The sequence below is a fragment of the Amphiura filiformis genome, chromosome 4, assembly GCF_039555335.1.
Source record: "Amphiura filiformis chromosome 4, Afil_fr2py, whole genome shotgun sequence".
In the NCBI taxonomy this organism is placed as follows: Eukaryota; Metazoa; Echinodermata; class Ophiuroidea; order Amphilepidida; family Amphiuridae; genus Amphiura; species Amphiura filiformis.
This window is the reverse complement of record NC_092631.1, coordinates 12,366,045-12,393,702: the sequence shown is the minus strand read 5'-3', so window position 1 is coordinate 12,393,702 and position 27,658 is coordinate 12,366,045. Positions and strand designations below refer to the sequence as shown.

General features: G+C 35.7%; 1 protein-coding gene across 1 annotated transcript in view; it reads left to right on the top strand.

The window, feature by feature from the left end:
• LOC140149972 (uncharacterized) overlaps positions 1 to 26,170 on the top strand; it is a 132,140-nt gene extending 105,970 nt beyond the window's left edge. The window contains exon 13 of the mRNA XM_072171974.1: positions 25,434 to 26,170. Coding sequence (XP_072028075.1) covers positions 25,434 to 26,170 — 737 coding nt within the window. The remainder of the gene's footprint in view (positions 1 to 25,433) is intronic.
• Positions 26,171 to 27,658: the final 1,488 nt, after the last annotated feature.

Below are 27,658 nucleotides of genomic sequence, written 5' to 3'. Positions count from 1 at the left end.
TCATGACTTCAAGTCAACGTCATCTCTCTACTTCATTCTTTCCCGTTTCGTGATTTTTTTTTGTCTTCTAGTTTATTTGTAAAATCAAATACTATGCCTATGGCTAAACAAAATTATTTGTTTATCTCTAGAGCTCCTACATGCATTGTTGAAACAGCCTGCATTAAATATTCTGAACTCCAGATATTTTTGGTGACGAAAAGGACTTTTTCAGGAAAAAAACTAAGGATATTAGCATTCACAAGAAGTCGTTATGACGAGCATTTATTGCATATTTTTCCTCAGGAGCATGAACATTCCTCACTTTAAAATCCTGTACAATTTAAAAGGATTTCTACAATACTTGCTACAATATTTCACAGGGTTGATGCACCCTGTCTTGTCTTGAGCAGTAGTAAACATATACACCTTTAAATCTGTACTTTAGCATTTATATTTGTGTCAAAGTACCGACCATTGGAATAACCGCATACTGCATTAACTCTCTCCATGCGGGTGTCAACTGCAGACGACAAGTTTTTTTAATTCAAAAATTGCAGAATTTTCATGACCATATTTGGAATCGGCATGAAAAATGCATTAAAATGAGTACAAATAAGCCTAGTATTGTTGGTTCAGTGGTTCTTAAGATAGCTCTGGATATTTTGAGAAAACATCTCAAAACTTAGCCTAATCTTGATCCTCCTATCTAAATCTTATCCTTGCCCCCAAAGCGTAAGAAATACAGTGGACTAAATGATAAAGGGATAATCCAAAAGATGTGGATGTACCAAAGGATGCACTTATTAGAGTTTCAATGGTGCATTCCTCATAATGAAGTTTTCAATAACATTTATTGAAAAAACTGCACTTAATAGATTTCTTAAGCAAGAAGTTATCAACCTGTTAAAAATATCCAACATTAAACAAGTTCAACTTGCAGCTGTTGCATAGGTGCATGTTTTGAAAGGGCACAGTATCTCATCTCAATATGTATGCTCAAAAAGTGGAAAAACATACATGAATGTTAAAAGGTGAGAAATGCCCTTAACCACTGAGAACACATTCACTACCTAACTTACTTTCAGTGACTGCCTATTGAGCTAGAAGTGTTTACTGATAATTCTATATCAGTCGAGTAGAGTGAAATTAAAGGTGTATGCACAGATTTTGTGTGATTGGTCTATTGAAATTTGTTAGAGTGCTCGTATTTTGATTTCCATCACTTCATTATGATGTGGTACATCGGGTTATTACATTTAATGTTTATTCTACCCCTGTGGAAGATATTGAAAATAACTTGCCCAGGGGGAGTATAAATTTTGAATGGAATGAACACATAAGGCAGCTCAATTGGAATGTCATACACCCTCTGAGACACCCTCTGAGACACCCTCTCATACACCCTCTGATTTGACATGAATCTTCCACAGAGGGAGCCTAAGTTTCAAGTAAGAGTTGATTAATACGATAATTCCATTTGAAATTCATACTCCCCCTGTGGAAGATATTTTCAAGATCTTCCACGGGGGAGTATGGACTTTAAATGGATTAAACCATTCAATATTTAACATGAAAACCCAAATGAAACTTGCAGCAACATGCTGTCTAATTTGAAAACATCCCATTTGTGAAAAATATTGGATTTGATAATTTTCAGCTCTTTAACCTGTAAGTATGCTGGTCTGTAATAGATTTTAGGCTGTTGTGATTTTGCAAACTTTGTGCGATGCGAGATAAAATGAATATACTACAAAATATTAAGCAACTCAAATAAAAGGTGTAATAATAGCTAATTGTAATTATTACAATTAGCTATTAGTATAACTTCAGGACCCATTAATATTATTCAAAATTGCGCATTGTGATTTGTTGAAAGGTGTCACATGATTTTTATAGGGCTTGAAAAAATGTAAATTTCCTGGGAAGCAAGCTAAATTTCCCACAATTTACAGCATGTTTTTATGTGCAAAAAAGACACAACTTCCCTCCAAATACCATAATTTCCCCCCAAACACCAACATTTCCTGGGAAGGAACCTCCCAAATTCCCCAAATTTTAGAGCCATGCATGTGACAGATCTTAAATTACAATAAAGTGGCCAGGGCAATGAACTTTATGTTCTTGGTTATGCATACAATATTTCAGCAATACTTGGAGCAATGCTCGGAGTGCGTACACTTATCCAAAGCGATGACTTATGCTTTGGATAAGTGTATGTACTCCACCTTGAAGTAAACAACTTACAATATTAGGGGGGGAAGTAAACAACTTACAATATTAGGGGGGAAAAGTAATATTTTCTCTTTAAAGTCACACTATTTTGTGGCAATAGCATTATCCTTAACACCCAAATGTTAAATGTGTCTGAGGCAGTAAAAATGTTTTAAACAATTTATGTTACGTTTTTACTGCCTCGGACACATTTGGGTGTAAAGGATAATGCATTACCCTTTATTTCTTAAATATATCCCACAGGGGGTCTGCATGCAATAAATAACATTATGATCCATGATATGCCAAAATTATTGTTCATCCTGTTCAATATTTGACACATATCCATAGAGTCTGTATAAAACAAACATTGATAAAAGTACACATAAGCCTCAAAACTTGTGATTGTGCCTTTAAAGTAGAGTACAAGCTTTGACCTCAGTAGTAAACTTACCCTGAATGAAGGGTTTGTACCTCCCATGGATTTGTTATTATAACAGTGTATCCTGCGTCATTTTCTGTTCCTCAGTAACCGATTATCTTTCAAGTCTTAAATAGTCAACTGTAGTCTCACCCTTTCCTGGTTGTTCAACTTAACTTTTTTTGTCGTAGTACTGACATAAGTCGGTTTTGAGGTCAAGATAGCGGAATTCTCCTTAAAAATTGTAAAAAAATCTTCAATGCATCATTGATGCAACTACAAGTTGGAAAGAAAACACTCAGAATTTGAGATTCATATAAGATTTCTCAAAATGTTAAATTCCCTGTGTTCTCATGAAGTGTGTATTGTAATGATATTTGGTGATACATAGGTACATATATAGCCGTAGACTCTTGTTCTCAATACAGACAAGAAATTTATCTTCATAATTGTCAGCTGTTGTTTGTACAGCGTTCCTCAATGAGTTTTAACAAGGTCAACAATCCTAAAAATATGCTGTATTGAATCCAAATAATGACATTAATGTGAAGTCTAAGCAATGATTGTATGTTACCCATTATAAAGGAATTGCAGACATTCTCCAATGAAATGTCAACAAGCATGGGTGGGCTTCAAACCTATAACAAGTTGGTAACATCAATTAATAGTTGCGTGTAAAGACTAAACTGAGAAGGAGCTTGTTACTGGTGTAGTGTATAACTGTACATGATTCCGACATTGACCAGAAATCTGCGATAGTATTGATAAAGAATTCCATCTGTTACGTCTTGTCAACCTTGTTTCCTTAAAAGAGTACAATGTACTCAATAAATTATTGAATGTTCCTGGTAGAGTCACAAGTGTAGCAGGAAGCAATGCCTACGCTTAATGTTAAATGACAGTGATGACTACATTTCACATTATGTATTAAGCTATTACAAAAATGTTTTACATATGTGACACGATCAAGGGAAATGAGTCAGGTGTCGCTAATACGGATTTTGAGATATTGACAAAGAAAGTGTTAAAATTCTTTTGTTTTCTATTGTTTTCAGCGTTTGATAAATTGATGTCACTTAGCAAAGAAAAGTCATATCAACATGGGGTTTTCAGTTTCTGAAAGCTCTAAATGTCCTCTTTAGAAACATGTGTAAAATTCATTTTCGACCAAGGTCAACATGTGACTCATTCCTCTTCATCATGTCACATGATATACAGGGTGATTTAAAATGAACTGTACCCAACTTCAAAAATTAAAATTAAATACTTACCGACATTTAAATAATTTGTGTTTATAAGCTGTAACAGGATAGTATATGTCCTATTATTGGTGAAAAAATCATGTCTTTACCTCTAATGGTGTTTTAGAAAAATACATTCTCAGGAAACACACCAAAAACGATGTTGCACACGGATGAGTATTTTATTCAAACAATCTGCTCTACAGCATTTTGCTCACTCAACTGCCCTCAGACACTTTCAGTTCAACATAGATTGCGCATGTTTATTTAAAAATGAAAATAAGATGAATAAAATATATACAAATAATGTAAATAATTTTATATTGCAAGCTGTAATAGGGTAGTAGGCTATGTTTCAAATTATTGGTGAAAAATCAGGTCTCAATTACGAGTGTATGGATATTGCCCCAGCACCATTTCTATTTTGAATTCAAATTTCCCTCTACAAGTTCAAGTCAACGGGTCCTTTGTTCTACATGTATTATTTAACATGTAATCTTTGTAAACCTGACATTGTAATTGAATATTAATAGTATTGATTTAATAATGCGAAATAACATTTGTCTTGGTTTTGCTGTACATGTACGTAGTCATGGTAGTTGCATTGTACTACGGTAGAGAACACGGATAAACTTAGTTTCGTGTGTTGGTCTAAAAATGGAAGGATAACTTGAAAATGCGATATCTTGTGACTAAAACCACTTATTGTCCAAATTCAAAATTTCTACTACAGAACTCTAATCACTGCTTTCTATGATGTTTTTTTGATATGTACAATCTCTGCAAATATATATTAAAAAATGAGTGAAGTTGAGTACAGTTCATTTTAAATCACCCTGTATGTCATAAAAATATATTTGACATGTTTGGGGCTCGTTTACTTATACCAATCAATGTGACATCCAGCATATGATTCAAGAACATTCTGGGGTTTGAAATTGATAGTGCATGTGTACCTGTGCTCAAAGTCAGTCAGTTGATCAGGGCTGTACACAGAAAGGATGGGGTTGTGTTGGGGCAGAGAGCACCACTGTGCAAACTTTTTTATGCAAAATTGAAACCAAAGGGGTGAGAAATATGGGTAAATGACGTACATGGACCCTTTAAACATTATTGGGCTGGCTACGCAACTTTAACTGTGATTTCATCTCATAAATTAGTCGGTGGAGTATCAACTTAGTAATGTCAGAAATTGGTTTGTAATGTGCGTAGATAAATTTATCAGGTTTGCAGAAAATCAGAATACAAAGTTCATTTTTCAAAACCAATAAAAAAATTTTTTTCACTGACGTGACACGTTTCGAATGTCATGGACAACATTCTTCAGAGTGAGCTATGTCCACACACCTCCGAAATTTTGGCCTGTAAAGGGTGCACTACTGACATGGTTTTGTTGGACAGAATGATCGGCTATCGCCAAATGATAGTCCACCCCAAGGACAAGAGGGATTCGGACTCCACAACCGACTGTGTATGAAATCCCTTGTTCAAACTTTGATCATTCATATGTGGGTGAAACAGGACGACGATTTTTTAAGTGAACACATAAAGAAACGGACAAAGTTACAGGTTTAAAAAAGAACTACACCCGTCGGACTAGAAAACAACCTGAAAGCGAACTTAGAAAATCTTGAATAGCCGATCATTCTGTCCAACAAAACCATGTCATCGATTGGAAAGGGTCCAGAATTCTTTGTAAGGAATGTGACACTAGATCGAGAAGAAATATGGAATCCATCTGGATAAGGAAATAATCCCAGCAAGTCATGAACAGAGACGAGGGAGGGAACCCATTTTCTAAGTCACATCTTATGACCCCATCATCTCCGTGAGTATTGCACCCTCTACAAGCCGAAATTTGTTGGGGAAGGCGTGTGGACATAGCTCACTCTGAAGATGAATGTCGCCCATGACATTCGAAACTGTTGGGTCAGTGAAAAAAATATCTAATTGGTTTTGAAAAATGAACTTTGTATTCTCATATTGGTTTGTAATGTTTTACTAAATTTTAAAGTAAAGACATTTATATAATTTCAATTTACAAATGGTCAAATATGATGGCAGTCTAACTCGTTTGTTGGCTTTTGCAGGAAAGAATAAATCATTGAAAACAGAGAAGTTAAAACAAATGTGTGCCTGTCAATGCAGCATGAAAATGGACAGGTTAAAATTCTTGTTGTTACAAGTATTATCTGTTAGCATGCAAATTGAATTGTCACTTGACTAGCGCCATGACATTTTTCCTATGGTGACATTTTTTTGTGTACTTCATTAATCCATCAAATGTTGTCTGTATAGGATCGACTCACTTGGTTGTGAACAAAATATTAAATTGGAATTTCACCAGAACATTATTAAAGGTGTTTTCTGAACCAGTTTAATAAAAAGGTGAACCACCTGTTCATTTGCGGGCAAAGATCAGTGTTTCGAAAATGGTCTCTGCCATTAGACCAAAAAAATTTGTTGTGTTGCCCTCAGCGACTGACCCTAAATGCTGAAAAATCAGGGTTTTTGAGAACTTTTACAGATATGTTCCAAAAATCAATGTTTTTCACTTGAAATTAATATTTTATTGAAACACTAGTCTTAAATTGATTATCTAACAAGTATCCAGTAGTTAAAATTGACAAATGTCCCTAATGTAAGAATCAATTTTTGTGGGGATGCAGAGTGTGATGTTGTGGCACCCTTTACATATGTGACCATCCACCACAACTGAGCCCGGATGTCTCCAGTGCCACTATTGAGATATGCTCCATTGAACTTAACAATAAACAATAGGAATCAAAGGATTTATTAACTGTTTTATTGATTTTTCACTACTTAAATGTCAAGTACTATAGACATGATATACATCATTTTAAAGCTAATTTCAAGCAGAATATTTTGGTTGAATATCTCAAAAATGATGATTGGCGACTTCAGGGCTCAGTTGTGCTGGATGTTCACATATTGTTTTTATGCCTCCACCGCGAGGCAAACTGTTTTTTGCACTGGCCGTCCTTCCGTCCATCAAATTATAAAAACTGTCATATGGGCATGAAACTTGGTTGGTACAGTCAACATTTAGAGCCAAATTTTTGGAAGGTCATTTCAGGGTCACCAAGGGGTCATCTGAGGTCAAATTACTAAAAATTGTCATATGGGCTGGTGGGTATAGTCAACATTTAGAGCCAAATTTTTGGAAGGTTTTTTTTCAGGTCATCCGGGGTCACCAAGGGGTCATCTGAGGTCAAATTAATAAAATTGGTCGTATGTGCTTGAAACTTGGTGGGTACAGTCAACATTTAGAGCCAAATTTTTGGAAGGTCATTTCGGGGTCACCAAGGGGTCATCTGAGGTCTAATTAATAAAATTGGTCGTATGGGCAGGAAACTTAGTGGGTACAGTCAACATTTAAAGTCAAATTTTTGGAAGATCATTTCAGGGTCATCCAAGGTCACCCAGGGGTCATCTGGGTTCTAATTACTAAAATCTGTTGTATGGGCATGATACTTGGTGGGTACAGTCAACATTTAAATTTTTGCTTACAAATTTCCCTTATGCCTCCACCGTGAGGCATACTGTTTTTGCAATGTCTGTGCTTCCACCCTTCCGTTCGGATGATAGACCACAGAGTTGTACACATTTAAATCGCCCCATGGTGGAGGCATCCCATTCGTTTCTAGTTTAATATAAAATACAACAAATTAAACTAAAAAGTCATGTGTAATTTAATACATTGAGGAAAAAACATGCCTTTTACAAGATTTATAAATGTGAGATTCAGTAAAAGTATATACAGGTGCATAACCAGTAGATATATCTAAAATAATAAGTCATTCAACATTTTCCACAATATTACATGTTGTTGCACAATAAACTCCACAAATTAAATCTTGACTCATATTTATTCTAATAAATGCTTGCTATTTGAATGTTTAGCAACAATTAGCAGGCAGTGTCATTTTTTCAAAGATTTTGGTAAACATGTAGGCCTAATTTCCAAAGGTTTTCTCAGATCAGGAAAAACTCGGCTATTTCAGGACTTTGATCTCAAAGCTCAGTCAATGCAGTTGTAGTAAAAACTATACATGTAAAGAACGAACGACCTTCACTAAACAAACATAATTGGGGAGGGGCCTAGAAATCTGTACTCAAAAACATTCCTAAGAAGTTTGACTCAAATCAGGAACTTCTGGCAACACCACCTTGTCGCAGGTCAATGACCAATATTACTGCCCGATCAACAGATGTCCTGAAGATACACTGAGGACAACGTGCGATAAGGTAGCCTCTCAAAAAATGTGAGTCCAGTTGATTAGATAAATGATTCCAATTTAGTATTTCATTATACCTGGATGAATGACAACTTTCACAAACGGACTTGGAGATTAATAACTGCATATTGCTTGTTGAGAGAAAATTGTCAGGCTTGTGGGTTAGACAATTAACATTCAACGCAAGTATAATACTGATTCATCTAATTCCTAGACTCTTTTACTAACAATATATATAATAGAAGCAATATAAATGCATCCACCAAGGAAAATTCGTCTATCCTATGTGACGAGAACACATCCAAAAGTACTGCGCCATACATTTTCAATACACTTCTTGTATTTTTTAACAGCTTTGATGACTGGCTACATGGTTCTAAGAGTGTATGAAAAGTCAATAAATAGATAATGAATAAATTATGAAGGAATAAATGATGATGAATTTGGTCCCTTGGGAAGGATTTTCGTTATACCTTTATCAGCTACAAGCCTTTTCAAGGCATTCCATATTTAACACCAATCTTGAAGTCTGTATTAAAAAAGACACTAATTCACCATGTTGAAAGCTGTGCTCAGGTGCAGCAATACCAAGAATGCACACCACCATCAGCTTACGAATATGGTTACGGTTCGCTATCTCAAAGGTTCGCTATCTCTAAGGTTCGCTATCTCTAAGGTTCGTTATCACTAATTACGAAAAAGGTCCGCTATACCTAAGGTTCGATATCACTAATTTTGAAAAAGGTTCGGTATTTCTAAGGTTCGATATCACTAATTTTAAATAAGGTTCGCTATCTCTATTTAAAAAAAGGTCCGCTATCACTAATTTATTGAAGGTTCGCTATCTCTAAGGTTCGCTATCACTAATTTAAAATAAGGTCCGCTATCTCTAATTTTAACAATCCCGGTATACCTAAGGTTCGCTATATCTAATTTTAAATAAGGTCCGCTATCTCTAAGGTTCGCTATCTCTAAGGTTCGCTATCTCTAAGGTTCGCTGTCACTAATTTAACATAAGATTCGCTATCTCTAATTTGAAATAAGGTTCGCTATCTCTAATTTCAAATGAGGTTCGCTATCTCTAATTTCAAATGGGGTTCGCTATAGCGGTCCTTATTTAAAATTAGAGATAGCGGACCTTATTTGAAATTAGAGATAGCGGACCTTATCTAAAATTAGAGATAGCGGACCTTATTTAAGATTAGTGATAACGAACCTTAGGTATAGCGAACCTTAATCGAAATTAGTGATAGCGAACCTTAGAGATAGCGCACGGACCTGATTAATTAGTGATAGCGAACCTTAAACAAAATTAGTGATAGCGAACCTTAGGTATAGCGGACCTTTATTGCAATTAGTGATAGCGAACCTTAGAGATAGCGAACCTTCAATAAATTAGTGATAGCGGACCTTATTCAAAATTAGTGATAGCTAACCTTATTTTAAATTAGTGATAGCGAACCTTATTTTAAATTAGTGATATCGAACCTTAGAACTAGCGAACCTTATTCTAAATTAGTGATATCGAACCTTAGAAGTAGCGGACCTTTTTTTAGGTATAGCTAACCTTTTTCTCTATTAGAGATAGGGATTCTGATCTCCATAGACTTTACGCGTTAGTGATAGCGAACCTTAGAGATAGCGAACCTTAGAGATAGCGGACCTTAGAGATAGCGGGATGTCACCACGAATATGTCCCAAACTTGATGCCTGCTGGAGGTGGGTAAACAAAGTTTGGAAAGGGGACTGTTGGCTTTTATGTCTCTGCAGAAAATGTTAACCTTTTGCAAACAAATGTTAACCCTTGGTAATAAGTCTTGATGTTTGGAGTTATTTTAGTTCTTAGCTTGAGCTTGAAGTTGATGTGTCCGTTTGAACAATGCATATCCATATACCAGGTGCCCCGAAACAAGGTTACATGTAGATTTTTGAAAATAATCTAAGTTAATGTTAACAAACGTAAAATGCCCTTTTTCATGACATAATATTTGTACCCTCTACCAGTACCCATGTGAATGTCAAGTTAACAACATGCATACTTAGCCCGCATTCCACACATTCCTGAGCAAGCTGTTTACTTGACATAATACAACACAAGGTTCATTACCACCGTGCATTAGGTGGGGCATTTGAGTAGGCCCAGCCATAGCATTGCAGATGCAGTATTTTATTCTAATGATCAGAGTATAAAACTTGTTCAATTTTATTTCACGAGTTCAGTCAAAGATGGACAATATTCTTACAGTATATAACACAGCAGCGATTTGAAATCAACAAAACCAAACAAAGTAAATGCAAAAGATTGTTATGAATTTCTTTAACTTTAAGATGACAGGAAATACAGCGTGCAGAAATGCTTTCACCAAAAACGTGTTCCTCTCTAATAACCATCTTCCTTAAAGGAAATCTGTACCATAAACTAATCAATGGCTAATATAGTTATATACCCCTAAATTAAACATACCAGACGGTCTATATGAATTTCGGAATGTTCCTAACAAAGAAAAAGCACTTTTAATCCTTCGTTTCTGCGATTCATGGAAGCCGCCATGATAGCTGCTTGCGAATCCTTTCTGCCACAAGCGGTAGTGTAACCTTTCACACAGACCCATGGCGAAAGCGTAGGTTGCTATGGCATTCGCGACCCCCACAGCGAATTTTGGTTTTTAGTGCTGTTTTTACTTTTCGTTCTCAAAAGACATTGTTGATCATAAATATTACTTAAAATACATTTTTTTATGTTCTTCTGTAGTTTTATGGGTAAAAATTGTCGCGTTTTCTTTTGAACGAATGTTGAATCTGAACTTTGGTAGTATTCGCTTCGTGTCACCAAAGTTCACGAGGGACGAGGCTGGTGGCACGGATTTCGCTGGTTTCAAAATCGGGGTACCATTACAGCGTAATAAAATACATCGGGTATCAATATGGCCGCCACCATGGATTACAAACTGATCACTGATTGTCGTAAGGAATTAAGAATTTCTCCTTTATTTGGACGTATATAAGCTTGGGACTTTTACTGTTTGTCGTTTTTATTATTACTGCAACTATATAGCCATTGATTAGTTTATGGTACAGATTTCCTTTAATTTATTTGTTAAGAATCAAGAAACTAGAACTGATTTATTTTCAGATGTACAATATTTAATTTGTCTACGTTTCTTTTGTGCAATAAATTCAACCATCATAAAAACAGAAAAATAGAAAATAATAAAGAAAAAATATGAAAACATATAGGTGTGTTATTATGGTTAGTCACTCTTGACGCCCATGTCATCTTGAGCTCATAAGTATATATAGTTACTTTCTAGATACAGAGTTGAAACTACAAGAACCAAGGTGGCAGCCATCTTAGATGTGCAGCAAGGAAGGTGAATTTCAAAATTGCATTTGAGGAATGATCATTTTAAATGTTTATGAAGTCATTTGATGTTTTCCCTTACCGGCGTATCCAAGATGGCTGCCATCTTCTTATGTGCAACTTACAATATTGGGACTTGCACTGGGAGTGTGATTTTGTGCAATATCATTGCAATATTGCAAGTTTCACGTCGTAGGATGCGGAAACTACTACTTGACCTATTTGCTGAATTCTTCGTAAGCCTTTATTAGTGCATGAACTTGAGCATAACGTAATGTAATGATATACAAATCTTATTAAACCAGCAATTAAGTTAGTGTTTGATTTGGTAGAGATGAAATTAATGTGGTGTAGTGAACGATCTTGACAGATGTTGGTTCGTAAGTACTGGTCAGTTTGTTTATAAACGGGGTATTTAGGTGTTTGGTCATGCATGTTAATTGTATCCATTGCAATTTTTGAAGTGGAGCAAAATAGAAATATTTGATCTTGTACAGAAATTCCAGTAAAGCAATAGTGCTCATTTTGTTTTGCTGATAATGGTGATAATTTTCATGCAAATATTTTTTTCTGCAAAGAAGTAAATTGGGTTTTGATCCACATTTTTGAGGCATACATTGATAAGCTATCAAAGGGTACTTTTTTGCAAGAAATCCTTTGACAGTGGTTTTTGTTTTGAAGAAAATGGGCGCACTAAGAAAAACACATGCCTGCAGGCGCTTTGAGACAGCTTTTTTTAGCCTAAACATAACCCTAGCAAACCGTATTGTATAGTGGACATAGCAAAACTTGACATGGCAAACCTTATTTTTGACATAGCAAATCTTCAACACCAGAAAAAGTATACATTCAGATATGTGCTAAATATGTGCATGATACATTTTGGTGATCGAACGAGCAGAAACGAGTAAGCATATGATTGAATACCTAACATAGAATGAAACAAGATAAAATGTGAGATTTCTTGACAAATAAGGTCCATATGATATTATTAACTTTAATCATTGCATATGCTTAGTAACTTAATTTTTTGTTAATCTATTTTTATATTATCATAAGGGCATGTTTTTCACCATTTGTAGAGCTCCCTGCTTCCCAAGTGAATTAAAAAGCAGCAAATCCACATGTCTTTTGCTCTCCCAAGTTGGTCAGTGACTCAACGGTTACATGTTGTTTGAATGTTGCATTGAAAGGTAAAAGTAACTAATTTGATTGAGAAAAAATATGGTGAAAATGTGTAATTTCCAATCAAATTAAATTTGATTTTCATAAAAATGAAATTAAATTAAGGGAAAAATATGTCCTTCAATCATAATGATGCAGCAAGGTAATTTTGAAAATATAATGAAAATTGTGTAAAAAATATATTTTACAATGTGTAACTGTTAATTCCTTGTGTGTGCTTCCTATATATGATTATAATTGTAGCTGGCTGTGAAGGAATTATCATTCAAAAAGACAACTTATTTCAAGAATCACAAAAGCCGTCTTGGCAACTGATAAACTTAACACATCACAGAAAAAAAAAGCATCCTCTTTTAAACCAGTCTCATTGTATAATATTAATGAGCATTCTCTGAAATCCTGTGCATCAAAAAGTAAATGATCACATGAAAACCTGTGAGCACATCAGTGGTGATATTCACTTCCGCATTCTGATTTATATTCACTGACAGGGAAATTCTGCCATAAAAATATCATAATTCACTTTTAAAGGTCCGTAACCCAATCAACAATCTCACCCACTGATTTAAAAAAAATTATTAATGAGTTTTTGGTATCATAAAATAGATCATTTTTTTCTCATTACTGTCCTGAAATTTGATGCTCCAAATCGATGTATTTCCGAAGAAATTATGGAAAAAAAACCAGTCGATTTGTGGTTACCAATTTACGAAATTTCACATGCCCCTAGGAATTATGGGTAGCGGCAGAAATTTCATTTAAATGAAATCAGGACATGCACAAACATCCGTAAGCTTTCTATCAGCTAGAGTGGTTCCAAAACTGTGCAATGGGCAGTTGCTTGCTTGGGAAAAGTGGGACTACGAGTAACTTGTGACTAGAATTCTTTCGGGCACAGCCTTCAAGGGAAAAGTGTTACATAAATTTTTAAGTAACTTGAAACGCTGGAAATATGATAGCTGCTAGATTTGTTGGTTTGTTTACTTACAAAATCACTTTGGCCTGCATGGTCAAAAAGCATGCCTTAATTAATACACTGAAAAAATCTTATTTTCTTTGTGGAGCTTTATTATACCTGTCCTTATTTTGTTCATTGTTACTTATATTTTTTGCAGAAAGACTTATTGATTTCCATACCTTATTTTCAAGAGGTTTCTTTTCCATGACCTTTCATATTGGTAACAGGCTTTTTCTTCAATAATTAAAAAAAAGCCTTTTTTTCATTCCCACTTTGTAGGGTATTTTCAAGTTTACATACCCCCGTTTAAATGTTTTGTGTTGGTAAACATTCAAATTATTGAGATAGGGTACCGGTAGTGTGCACAACCTGGACACATATTAGCTTTTAGACATCCCCTCTGCCAGTGCGAATGGCATAACTTCAAGATTTGACTTACATCTGGGGAAATGATTCTCACAGATCAGACATCTAAATATTTACAGAATCTGAAATGGTTTCATTTCACAGGTGAAATCACAATGACTTAACGTTTTCTTCGTATGGAAACTTGGCCACGCTGGCCTAGTTAGTAAATCCAATGTAGAAATAATCCATCAATTTGTGTGTTCAGAAAGGTCATATCATCAGTATCCTCCTGAAGGAAGGAGTCGTGCCAATGAAATGTACTATTGACTTGCTGTCTAGTAAAAGATTGCCTATTGATGCTGGGGTGAAGGATAGCTAGATAAAGTGTCAAATACTTTCTTAGCAAATGCTTGCTCTTCTCTATCTGCTACTCTGTCTGTCTGTCTCTCCTTTCTCTCTTTCTGACTTTTCTTGTGTTCTTTCTGTCTTTCTCTTTCTTGCTCTTTGAGGTTTAATACCATTATTTATCTATTACACGGTTTGCAATGGGAAAATGGCTAATTTTGGGCTGAATTTTCTCATATTCAGAACTCTCACAGTTAAACACCACAAATATTAGATGAAACTAGATGATTTAGATGCCAAATGATCAATAACTCGGCATAGGTTGACCTGAGACTTTCTTGTTTTAACGACCTGAACTGTAAACACCTTAAAATGACAGTGCCCTCTCTAAGCTGAAAGTTACAATTAGGTAGGGCGAATATTTACTAAAAACTGATGCCGTGTGGATGGATTTTGGTAATATTACAACAAAAATGTCATATAACAAGAGAAAATATACCATTTCGAAGCATCAAATCTCAAAATGTACTTTTTTGGCTATATAACATTGGTCAATATATCAGTGATTTTAAAGCAGTCTTTTCTGATGCTTTCCATATTTCCATGCATCGGCCAGGCCTATTAGTGGTATATAACCTATAGTCTTTCGCTCGCTCGTGTTTGTTTTCTCTTTGTTGCTCTGTTTTGCCTTTTCTTTCCCTAGATGGTCTAAATAAGCACTTGTTGAATCATGTCGGACACCCATGATGAGCCATGCACTTGTTCAATAACAACCACTGTGTTTTACCTCCACAATCACAATTTAGGATAAGTAAATAAATAAACAATAAAACTTGATGTGGTGTGTCAATGTAATTTTTGTATCTCCGCAGTATTCTCTAGTGTGCTGTGCTCCTTGTTCAGCATGTTTAGCTCTGAATATTTTTCATTAATTTACCACTTCACTCATTTCACTGAGTTAACCAATGATGCCACTATAGTGGACATTGTAATAGCGGCTTAGCATTATTCAATCAATTTGGGGATGTACATTAAGACTGATTGAGGGGACACTGGATCTGATTTAGAGGGCACCGGTTATATTTTGGTATTTCTTGAATTTTTTTCCATTTTGACCCAGATTGGAGGCACATGATTCTATGATGCTACACTACTGGTTTGTTATGCATTTTTGTGCTATTTGTGGTCAATTTACATGGTTCCTGTGTGTCCACTATTCCAGGGTCTATGCTATTACACAGCATTTGATAATGTGCATGTCCCCAGGTCCTATCGCTAATTCCATGTGGAGCCAATTGCGGGTTTTGGAACAACCTTAAGGGCTGGGGTATGAGCGTTTGGACAGTATTTATTGTGGGACATTAGAGCACATCAGACATATCGAATTGCATTCTGAATACGAAGAATGTCATTCTGATATCAAATTTTTTTTTTTTGAAATTCGCAATTTAATACACATTTTATGGCAAATCATTAAAAATTGATATTTTTGATATTTAACAGTACTTGAACTAAACTTTATAAATCTGATGATTTATACTTAAAGTGTATGTAGGTGAGATGAAAAGCCGACGATCAATTGAAAATTTTGACCTTTCGTATTGAAGATATGGATTTTTTTCCCCAAAACACCAAAAAAAATAGGTCTTTTTGGGAAAAAATCCATATCTTCAATATGAAAGGTCAAAATTTTCAATTGACCGTCGGCTTTTTCCTCCCTGCTACATACACTTTAAGAATATATCATTAGATTTATATAATTTACTTCAAGGACTGTTATATATCAAAAATTTGAAAAATATCAAAGTTTTATAATTTGTCATAAAATTTGTATTATATTGTGATTTTCAAAAAATGAAAATTATTTGATATCAGAAAGACATGCTTCATATTCAGAATGCAATTCGATAGGTCTGAGGTGCTCTCATGTCCCACAAAAACTACTGTCGAAACGCAATAAACGCTCATTTTAGATCCCTTAATGAGATCATTTTTCATTTGGAAACACAAAACAATGTTCCATAAGGACAAATGTTCCACAGGCCATAAGAAATTTCTGTAAATTGATTGTCCTGTTAAAGTAAGGGTTTCCAGGGTTATACCCTGTGTAGTTGTGGTTTGTGGTTTTTATAATGTGTGGTCCCATTGGATATGTCATGTGGAGGCAATTATGGGTTAAGGCCCAACCTTATGGAGATAATATTATTCCATAAGGAAAAAAACTCTGAAAATTATCACAAGTGTATGATCTCCATAGGGAGTTTGTGTATGTGTGGTTGGCGGTGTTTGCAAAAGAAGCGCACATACACCCACACACATACATATAACATCTAAAATTCACCTCAATGTCTTGATTCTATCAAATTAAGTCTGCTTTAACTTTTGTGACCTCCTTTTAAAATATCATATGACATGGTATTCATTCATAGAAGCAATACATTATAAAGTGCAGGGTGATCATTGCCTGTTCAGCATCAGTAGATACTAGGATCTTCAACATCATCATATAGGGATATTGGCCTTTGATATCTCTACCTGTGAGCTCACATAAAAAGTGACTTGAAAGTTTCTTAGATTAAAATTTTGTATCTTAAATCATGGGGTCAAACACACTATCGCATAACTAAATAGAGGTTACTGGATCCGTGGCATAGATGGTGATGATATTTATAAGCTACATTGTTGTGAAGATGGAATCAAACCAGGTCGGAGGAGAGAGAAGTGACAGAGTTACTGATGCAGAAGGTTGTGGGTACTGAGCATGAAGGCAATATCAAAATGAATAGCCTTGGGGTACCATGACGATTATTGTAGCTCTTTTCAAGCCGTTTGACTGAAGTAATTCTCATTTGTCTCGGTGATAAATGGAGTTGGTTTCTGAGCTACAAAGCTGTGGGATAAAGATATTAATTCATATTTGCCAAAGTTTTGTCTTTAAAGATGTAATAACTGAAACTTGGAGGTAGCTGATGAAATGTAATTGGTATTTGGTAATGATTCAAAAACAGGTACTTGGATTCCAGAAAAAAAAAGATTTGAAACAAGTTGTTTTATATTAATACCTGGTGGAACCACAAAAATTGAGGTAAAATAGAGATATTAGGATTTTCTCAAAATTCATGAAATAATCGCAGGTAAATATTAATCTTATTGTGCCAAAGCTATTTCAAGGTCACGACAAGCCATCTGATGTTGTACCAACATTTTCAAGGTCATTTCAAAGTTATGGATCTCAGAGCTCAGATTTGTAAGGAAATTTAATGGAAAGTGTTCTCTTTTCATTCTGGTCAACTAATTGCTTTCCCTAAGGTAATCATGAAAGCAGCCAAAACTATATAACAATAATAATGAAAAACAATAAAAATAATAGATTTCTAAATTGCGAATTTAAAATAACCTTATCTATCTATGCCTGAAAAATAACCTATTTTCAAATATTTGTCATAAAGGAGGAAGCTTGTTCATATGAACTCCATCTATTGGTTTGAAGTATCTGTTGATTGAATTTATGACCACAAGCCCTACAATATCAAGCTTATTAATAATTCATCCTAGTTTATTATCGGTCAGTTGATTACCCTTGGGAGAAAAAGCTACCTTCACTAGGATCCACAACATGCTCATCTATCAGGGCACAGTTCTTAAACCCTAATACATTTGTACATTCGTTGAATGACCTTTGACAATTTGGGTACAAAAACTCATACTCTGCAACTTGAAGTCAAATTTTACACTATGATTTTGTTATTGAGGTTATTGGACTATGCCATTGGGATGAGGCTATTGTGGTCCAAAGTGCTTGCTGTGGTACACCTATATATGGAGTAGCTCTGCTCATCAACAACCATGTTATAAATCAATCTTGAATGATGAAATAACCTGTGGGATAAATGGGTTTGACATGTGTGAACAGGTGTATGTGGATGGGGTAACCCTGCCATGACTAGGATATGTTAATCCGGGTTGGACATATTTAGTGTTAGTAAAGAAGACACAATCTTCAAAGGCTATTCTTTCTTGCTTCAACTCAAACTGTATTATGTTATACTGGTCTACATTTTGTGACACTTTGTTAGGACTTTATTTTTGCAAATCAACAACTGGTAATACCATATTTAAGTCGGCATTGAGTCCATCTTGCAGGCCTGGTTATATAGCACATATGTGGCCTGCTACAAGAAATGAGCCTAAAGTTGCAAGTTGCTAGTTTCGAGATATCCTGGCTTCTGATGTTATTTGTTTGATTTGCCACACACATTTCAGGCATGAAAATATTCAGCGTTTTAGCTGGGTTTTTTTCCAGTGTTTTTCAGCCTATTTCTGAATCAAATTCACAGAAAATTGTAATAAAACACGGTTTTCAGTGTTTTTTTCCAAGACCAATGTTCATACCTGACCTTTATAAGCCAGTAATATGTCCTTCATGAATGGCCCATTGTTCCCCCATTCACAAAGGACATACAGACATACTATTGGCTTGAACAGGTGCGTGTGAGACAAAGAGCAATACAGCAGTCAGAATGTCATGAAACTACCAACTTGTGACTTTACACTCATTTCCTGGTAGCAGGTCACATGCAGTCCTTCATTCAGTGATTTTCACAGGCTTTTGATGAGGACCCGTCATACTTTGTTAATTTTAATGTTAATTTGCCTACATAATTTTGTTACCATGAACTGCCATAATGGGTAAAGAAAAGTATGTAGGGGATATCAGAGCTGGAAAAATGTAAATTTCCTATGAGACAAAGTCTGACCAATTTGGATTTCCTTGGAGCGAAATTGATTATCTTACCACTGAAGCATGTGTATTAAAGGCTACTGAAGGTACAGTAACATCATCTTATGGTTATCAACTCTTAAGCAACGAAGGAAAGTGATAATTAATATGCAATTCTGATATCACAAGTTCCGAGAATGTGTCGGCATCATAAACAAAGCAGCTATGAGTTGGAAGCTACAAAAATTTAAATTGCAAGCTTACCATCATCCAGTCTATTGAACGATTACAAAATATAAAGTACAAAAAAGACAAAAAAATCAAATGCTGAAATTTGAGTACAAAAAAAAAAAATGGGTAAACTAAACAAATTTATAATCAAATTATCAGAAAAAGATGCACATTCTATACTTTGCACTATATACCTATAGTACTATGTCATAAAAGTAAAAATATCAAAAGGGCAGAGTTCCTTTTCAGATGGCCAGGGATCCTTTGATCACAATTTGTGTTGGGTTTAGAAAGGCCACTAACATAATTACACAGCAATGTATGCTGACTGACACATTCTATACTGTGTAATCATTTGTGATGTAGAAACCAAGGAACACATAGTGAATGGAGTGGGGGCCCGGGGGGGTGGTGGGGCTCAAATATAATGCTGTAAGCATGAGTGACCAAAAAAACGCGTGAAAAGGGGTGTTTTTCTTGGCGGGGCACGTGACGCGTTAAGGGGGCAAAAAACGGTGATTTTCATGAAAAGGGTAGTTTTAAAATCGTTTGCAACGCATTTAGGGTACCATTTTAATCCGCTTTTCAAATTTGCTGAAACTCCGATTCCGAAAAAAAGTTTATTCCAGTGCCGGAATTCCCCGATACAAATGTTTACAGCATACTCCAAACCTAGAGTGTCACTATGTTATGCAAATATATTTCATGACGTGTTACATGTGATTTAAACATAGCCATGTACTTCTGTGTAAAATACCGTTTAGATTAAAAATATGCATATTAATTAATGACGTCATATAAATGTTGCTTGAATTATGATGGGTATGTTCAGTGGACAAACGGGGAGACGAAAATCCAGGACGAAAATATCCCTCATGTATTTCAAAACGATTTTCAGGTCCTTTATAGATTACTCACATTATTTACTACTCCTACTGGTAGATTTGAGAGTTTCCCCTTCTCTGGATTACTTTAGGAAATTATATTTGCAGTAGAAAGCATGGAAAGGGCACACGATATCGGGACACGATAATCAACTTTAGGTGCCGAATTCGGAACCAAATACGATGTGAATACTGCATAACGGTGCCTCTGGATAAATTATGCTGTATATTGGTATTTTATATTCTCTCAAAACTACTTTACGAGAATCCAATCAGATTCATGTAACAAGCTACGAATCTGAAGGCCTCGTGGTACACTCTGAATTCATCGTGTCATTAGGCCTATTTATATTTTAAAGTGGTATTCGGAGGGGGGGGGGTATAGTCCGGGAAGACTTTAGTGTTCAATGACAAGTTAGTAGGCCTACAAAAATTGTTCAATTTGTCAAAATCCATCAAAACTTGTAAAGTGGGTCAAATTTAGACAAAACTTGTTTAGGGGGTCAAAATTAGACAAAAACTTGTTTAGGGGTCAAATTTTTTGGGAAAGCGCTAAAAACTTGCTTAGGGGGTCATTTTGCTCAAAGAGGAAAACTGGTTTAGGGGGTGTTCGAAAAAAATTTGGTCACGCATGCGTACACTCTCATATGTGACTGGACGCGGCGAATCAGCCGTGAAGTCGGCTCGGTCAATTTTGTTTTATTTCGTGTTTAGAAAATATACACCATAAGCTTTAAAATGGTATATCATTTGACTTCAAACGATATCCAAAAGCGGGGTTATGATTTGTTGAATTCTGTTCCTTCAACAAAATTGTATTTTTTATCGGTTCTACATGCGTCTCTTTTTCTACATTTCTGGTAATAAATATCCAACAGTCATAATTGGCGGTCATTTCAAATAATACCCAAGTCAACGAGGTTCAGATATATCCTCTCATTGTTCATTGTTGATTATACATACCTAGACAAAATACAATGCTTTGTTATCTACCACTTGAACAGGATTAAAGCAGTATACAGACTTTTTATTATGCGTACAATATTGTATGTACAATATATACGTTATTTAATCTATTGCCATTCTATTTCAGTAATGTTTAAGTTCTAACGAATGTTTGATGACGTAAAATCGATAATATATTTCTGCTAGATATTGTATGTAACATATTACCGATTTTTTTTCATCAAACATTCGTTAGAACTTAAACATTACTGGTAATAGTATGGCAATAGATTAAATAACGTACATATTGTACATACAATATTGTACATACAATACTCGGAGTCTGAAGCCCGCTTTAGCCAAAGCAAACAAAGACAAGAACTATTCTATAGAAATAGGTAGAAGCTTATTATCCTCTTCAGCAGTAGTATTATTGATTGATTTAAACAGCGTTTGATAAGATACTTGTCGCAACGAATTGATACACCTATGAATACGACCTTCACATACATTTGACACTTTAACTCAAAATACAATTTGCCGAGTTTATGGCTAATTCGCCGCGTCCACTCACATATGTGACGTGTCATGTCAAAAGGAGACACTTTTGGGCAGGATCGTAAATGGAGAAATAGCCAAAAATCTGTCCGGAGGTGATTTTTTCACAAACTGGTTTTATTGCGAATTTGTGATGTTATTATTGTTAAAAATATTGTCTGATAGTTTCAGACCAGAATATAACTGGCATCTTGTACTTTTTGAGACATTTTTCAAGGTAATTCCTACCCTCTACATTGTCAATAATATTTTTAAAGGCCGATATCTCAACTTACAATTTTATAATACCATAACTTACTTAACATAATATCTTCGCTTAGGAATGTCCGATTTCATTGGGGAAAGCGGCGTTGTAGGAGCAAAATATCTCTATATTTAAGATATGTAAAAACTTCAAAATTGATAACCTGCCCAAAAGTGTCTCCTTTTGACATGACACGTCACATATTTGAGTGGCCCCCGCGGGAGTGGGGGTGACAAGATCATGCAAAATGAGTGGTGTTCTAATTGTCATCCCTAAGTTTAGCCATAAGGGGATATACTAATTTGTATTCATTGTGTGTATGTACTAGTAGAAGACCGTCCTGTAGAGTTTGTGACCAACTCATAGAACAATGATTTGAAAGTTATTTTGGGATCTTTGATTGATTCTGAATCAATTTAGCTTGGGCTCACCTCCTGAAACTTCTTGAGGGGTCAATCAAGGTTACATGAGGGTCAAATTTTCAGAATGCTCCAATTATGTCAAGTAATATATTAAATTACTTGTGAGGTCATGAGGATTCCAAAAATGTATAGTTTGTTATGTGTCAGACCTTTCAAGAGGGCGCTATGACGAAAAATGTTGGTCACGAACTCTAATACAGGACGGTCTTCTACTATACAGGGGGTGTATCTATGTGTCTTCCAATTCTCGCATTTCGCAATCTATGCGCCCCATTTGGTTTAAAATTGGAATTGTGGGAAATTGGACAAGAAGCCAAACCAGGAAGTAGATATCACCAAGCACACTCGCACATAATTTCTCATTCAGTTGTCACAAATACAACACAGGAGCATACGCCATTGTCGGTTTATTTTATTTACTATCTATTGATGACACAGCATCCTTTGTGGAGCTGTTTTTAACATCTTTATTATCACACATCCAATGGCAGCTACAACGGCGATGTCAACTCTGGAGGTCAAAAATTGGACTGCCAAGAGCAACCGCTGGTGGCACATCGTATTGTGAAACGCGAGAATTTGGTTAGGGTTTTTTTCCCTTGATATTTTCTTGCACATTTATCCTATAAAGATGAAACTTGGTGTAATATGTGTCACACAATTTAAAGGTCGTGAGGTCAAATTAGCCAAGATGGTTGGATTTTCATTTTCCTGATATTGTCTCGCATAGATATAATGATGAAACTTGGTGAAAGTTATCACACAATTTTAAGGTCATTTGAGGTCAAATTAGGGCACAACCCTGCACCCAAGGCTCAAAAGTGTTCTACCAATGAATAACTTTTCCTCTTGACATGTTTTCTGGCATCTTTCTTAACCTAAATTACTGACTTTAGCTGACACGAATTATAAAGATTATAATAACATACAGTCATGACATTTGCAGCCCTTTCTTTACTATGAATAAAACAATGGGCTTTTTTTAACACTCATTTGGATAAAGATTTGAAAAACAGTTGTGAAACATAACAAGCCGGCTGCGTTTAATGTAGGACTTATGGGTTGACTTTAATGTGCAGCTTTTGTCATAAGTATGTCATTTTGTATAGATTGTAGTTGGGGTAAAAGTATTCATGTCATATTGTAGAGTGTCAAATAATGGCATATGTAGGTGTGGATTATTCTAGGAAAAATACCAGCACCTCGGAGATGTCAGGTGGCATTCAGGTTTTGTGTTATTTAGCAAGTCATTGCAAAGTAAAACCTGCATTTTTTCCTCTAAAGAAGGGAGCATTTTTTAAAAGAAAAATTTTATTTGTGACGTTTATGTGGCATTTGACTGACATTATTTAATACAAATTTTATTCATAGAGATTATAATAACATGCAGTCCTTATTTACTATAAATAAAACAGCAGGTTCTTTCTTGACACTCATTTGGATAAAGATTTGTAAAACAGTTGTGAAGCATGACAAGCTGGCTGCGTATAAATGTAGGACTTTAGGTTGACTTTAACGTGTCGCTTTTGTCACATGTGTCATTTTAATAATGGCACATGTAGGCATGGTAGGTGTAGATTATTCTGGAAAAAACACTAGCACCTCAAAGATGTCAGGTGGAAGTCTTCAAGTTTTGTGTTATTTAGCACAAGTCATTCCATATTAAAATCTGCCTTTTTTTTCTTCTAAAAAAGACCATTTTCAACAAGAAAAATTAAACTTTTTACGACCGTAAAGCCATGTACATTTTCCATCAAATTTGATTTAATTGTTATTCTGTTCCAAAACGATGAAATAATATTAGTAATAACGGTCAGGAAAACCTTTAAGCTGAAATAATGTTACATGAAAGAAACCACTAACTTTGCCGTTGATTGTGGAGTTCTATTATGGGTGATTTATTATCTTAATTGACAGTAATTTACTTGCTCTTGCAAAATTGCTCTGTTTTTCCTCAAGCACAATGGACTTAGCTATTCCCATTAGTTGCAAGTTGGGACGTGTGTACACGTTACAAATATGCCAAAATATTAGGCTTTAAAATATAAACCAAATTAATCATTTTAAAAGATTGTACATTATGGCTTTAAAATGGAGAAAATGAACCCTTACATTTAAAAGTAAGATTCTTTTGTTACTTAAATATGTGGCACACTGTATTATACATTCCATGGAAAAATCATTTGTATTCCAAGCACCTGAGGGACTAAAGCATTAGTTAAATTTGTTCACTTAAGCAAGCTTACAATATGCATCAAACAGGCTTGGGTGTCTGCAAAGATTGAAGCTGATAATGATTAACGACACACTTTTAAACATTTTACAGAATCCTTATCAATTTTACTGATGCTATAATAGGTACAGGCTGAAATTTAGCAGGTGATGTTCATTGTTCCATTGTGCCTGATGAGTACTGGCATTTGGGCCCATTGAGGACAAAAATCATGGAATCTGATGACGATTTCTGTCCCAAAGTATCGCCTGTCATGCTGATAAATTGAAAACAATTATTTGGTATCTGCAAAAAAGCAATCTCATTTCACTGAAAATATTGGCCATTTCCAGCAGTGTCAACTTTTATCTTATACCTTATATTTGACCAACTTTTCTTGTTAGTTGTTCAGAGGTCATACTTTGGGAATATTTTACCCTGTGTACTGGTGTACATTGTTCGCGCTGGTGACCACCATCCACACATCTTAAATTGTAGTTTTGGCATTTCGAGATATATTTTTTCTCAATATTTGTAATTTTCCTAAAATCATGAAAAAAAAAGGGAGTTGTAACCCTGACAAACCCTATACACTCAATCTCAATACAATGATAGATTTCACACATATTCAATGATGCCTTGTTACATAACCAATAGTTATTTGACCAGCATACAAACTGACAAAAATGTACTATTTTAAAACGTATGTATAATTCCTGTTTCAGTGAGAGAAAGTATTTGTTTTTTGATGTCTATTTCATTTTCATATGAATTTCTGAATAGGAACTACCCAAAAAACGGATGTTGCACCAGTACTTCATAAAAGGATAATAATTATTAGCCATTGTTATAATTTCATTTTGAAAGACATTGACCAGTGTTTATATTATCTTTGCTTCTTTTCAGGTTCAAGACCAGGCTCACGACGAGGTTCAGGAAACGTTGAAACCCCCGTGATTCGGCACTCAAGCGTGGATGAGCCAGAGAGTTACATGATGATGACTCCGTCATCGCGTAGTAGCAGCATCTCAGGTGGTCGGCCAGAGCACCTGTTAGGTGGACGGCCAGAGCACCCGTCGCCTCGCAGTGCCTCACTGGACATACCCTCCTCCTATCGCCCTGTGTCACCTTCACAACAGCTAAGTAGTGATAGTTACATGAATATGGAATTCCAGGCTAGAAGAGCCAATTCTTTAGACAAAGATGCTGGGGTGAGGATGAGAGTTCATAGACAGGTCACACGGACAAGTTCAAATACATCCAGCGAAGAACCAGCCTCCTATATGAACGTCTCTTTTGGTGCCTCCTCCTCTCCTAAAAGTGCTAGCAGTAATGAAGGTTATGCATATATGGAACCCTCTTCAAAGAAAAAAGAAAGTGGTCAGAGCCTTTCAAATGTGCCTCAAAGTGCTGCTGATGGGACATCAGCAGAAAAGGAAGGAGAATATGTAAATGTGAATTTTGACCAAAGAAAAAAGTCTAATAGTTGTCAGGAAAAGCGCAATATTCCACCGGCCCTGGTATTGAAAAACTCCCCCAGTGATACATCGGAGTATATGAACGCGTTGAGCCGGGTCGTTGAGGCGCTCCAGTCCAAGCCCGTGCTCACCAACTTCACCCGCAGCTCAGGCGTTACGCATTAAAACTCTTGAGAAATCTTTGGAAGAGGTTAAGCTACATCAAGGAAGTCCTGGTAAGTCTAGCATAGGAAGCCCAAAGGGCAGTAGCAGTCCTCGCAGCTCAACAAGCTCTGCGGGTAGTCCGCACTCAGGGAGTCCTCGATTGAGTTCTCACAATGGAGTAAGAAACTTGATTCTAGGGGGGTCAGGTCAAAGCAGTTGCGAGCCTAGCCCGAGATTGTCGTCCCGCCATAGTGCCAGACGTTCAAGCGACTCATCATCGCCAGTTGATGAGAAAGAACTGAATTACATCGATGTGGACATTGGAGCACCGGATGGTAAAGGACAGTCAAATATCGAAAGGCGTGCTCGTTCGCCATTCCATCGCCGTACACCGGATGACGAGAAACAGCAGGCGGAGCCAACAAATTACGCTACAATAGACTTTACTAAATCTGAAGGCCTTAGAGTGATGACAAACAAACGGCAGCACGAGAGCAGGCATTAACGGCAGCTACTATAGGCTGATACTGAACAAGTTAAATGAAGCCATGAGCAGTAACTACCATATTGTGTACTTGCCTTTTATTTCTAAGTGTTCAAAATGTATTTGAAATGGTTCAGCATCAGAGTCTGATTCTTCAATTGTGACAGGTCTATTTGTTTCTCTGCATATTTTTATCATTGTGTTTTGATCAAATTGTTTTAACCAGACATATACCACTTTCCATGTTTGTATTAAAATTTTGGAAAATCCACACGGAAGTATAAAGAAAATGTATCTCTATTTGTTAAATTAAAAGTTTTAGTTGGTTTTTGAAATATATGTACACATAATTATATATATAAATATATATATACATATCCGTTTAAGAAACTTGGAACTGTACAAAATAGTTTTGAGGAAAGAACTTGCCACTATACCTGATTGGCAGTTTTTTATTTAATTTTATTTATTGTTTCATAATTTGCAGTATTACACAGCCGTGACGTTTAGTCACGGCTGTGTCTTTTTTCTTACAGGTTCTTTCTGCCGACCACTACATTTGCTCTAGCACTCACATGCTTACACCGATTTGGACCTAACTTGGTCACAATCATCATTGACCATGCCCCTACATGTCACATGAAACTCGTGGGGTCAAAGGTCACGCTGGGGTCATAGGGGTCAAAAACGTGATTTCAACTAAAATGCTTCTTCTCCTACAGATTACGTGATGACGGTGAACCCACTTGCACACATGCATTACTATTATCCAGTGTCTATGGGGTCCTCACAGATTTGGGGTCAAAGGTCATTAAGGGGTCACTTCCGGTATAAAACGAAAAACCTTCAAAAAATTTTATTTGCTAAGAAAAACATAGGACAGTAACGGTATGTTCACACATAAATTGTAATTACCCTGTGTATATGTGGTATTTTTTTATTTAGGGTCAAAGGTCATTAAGGGGCCACTTCCGGGACAAAACGAAATACCTTTTAAATGCTTCTTCTCCCACAAATTACGCCGG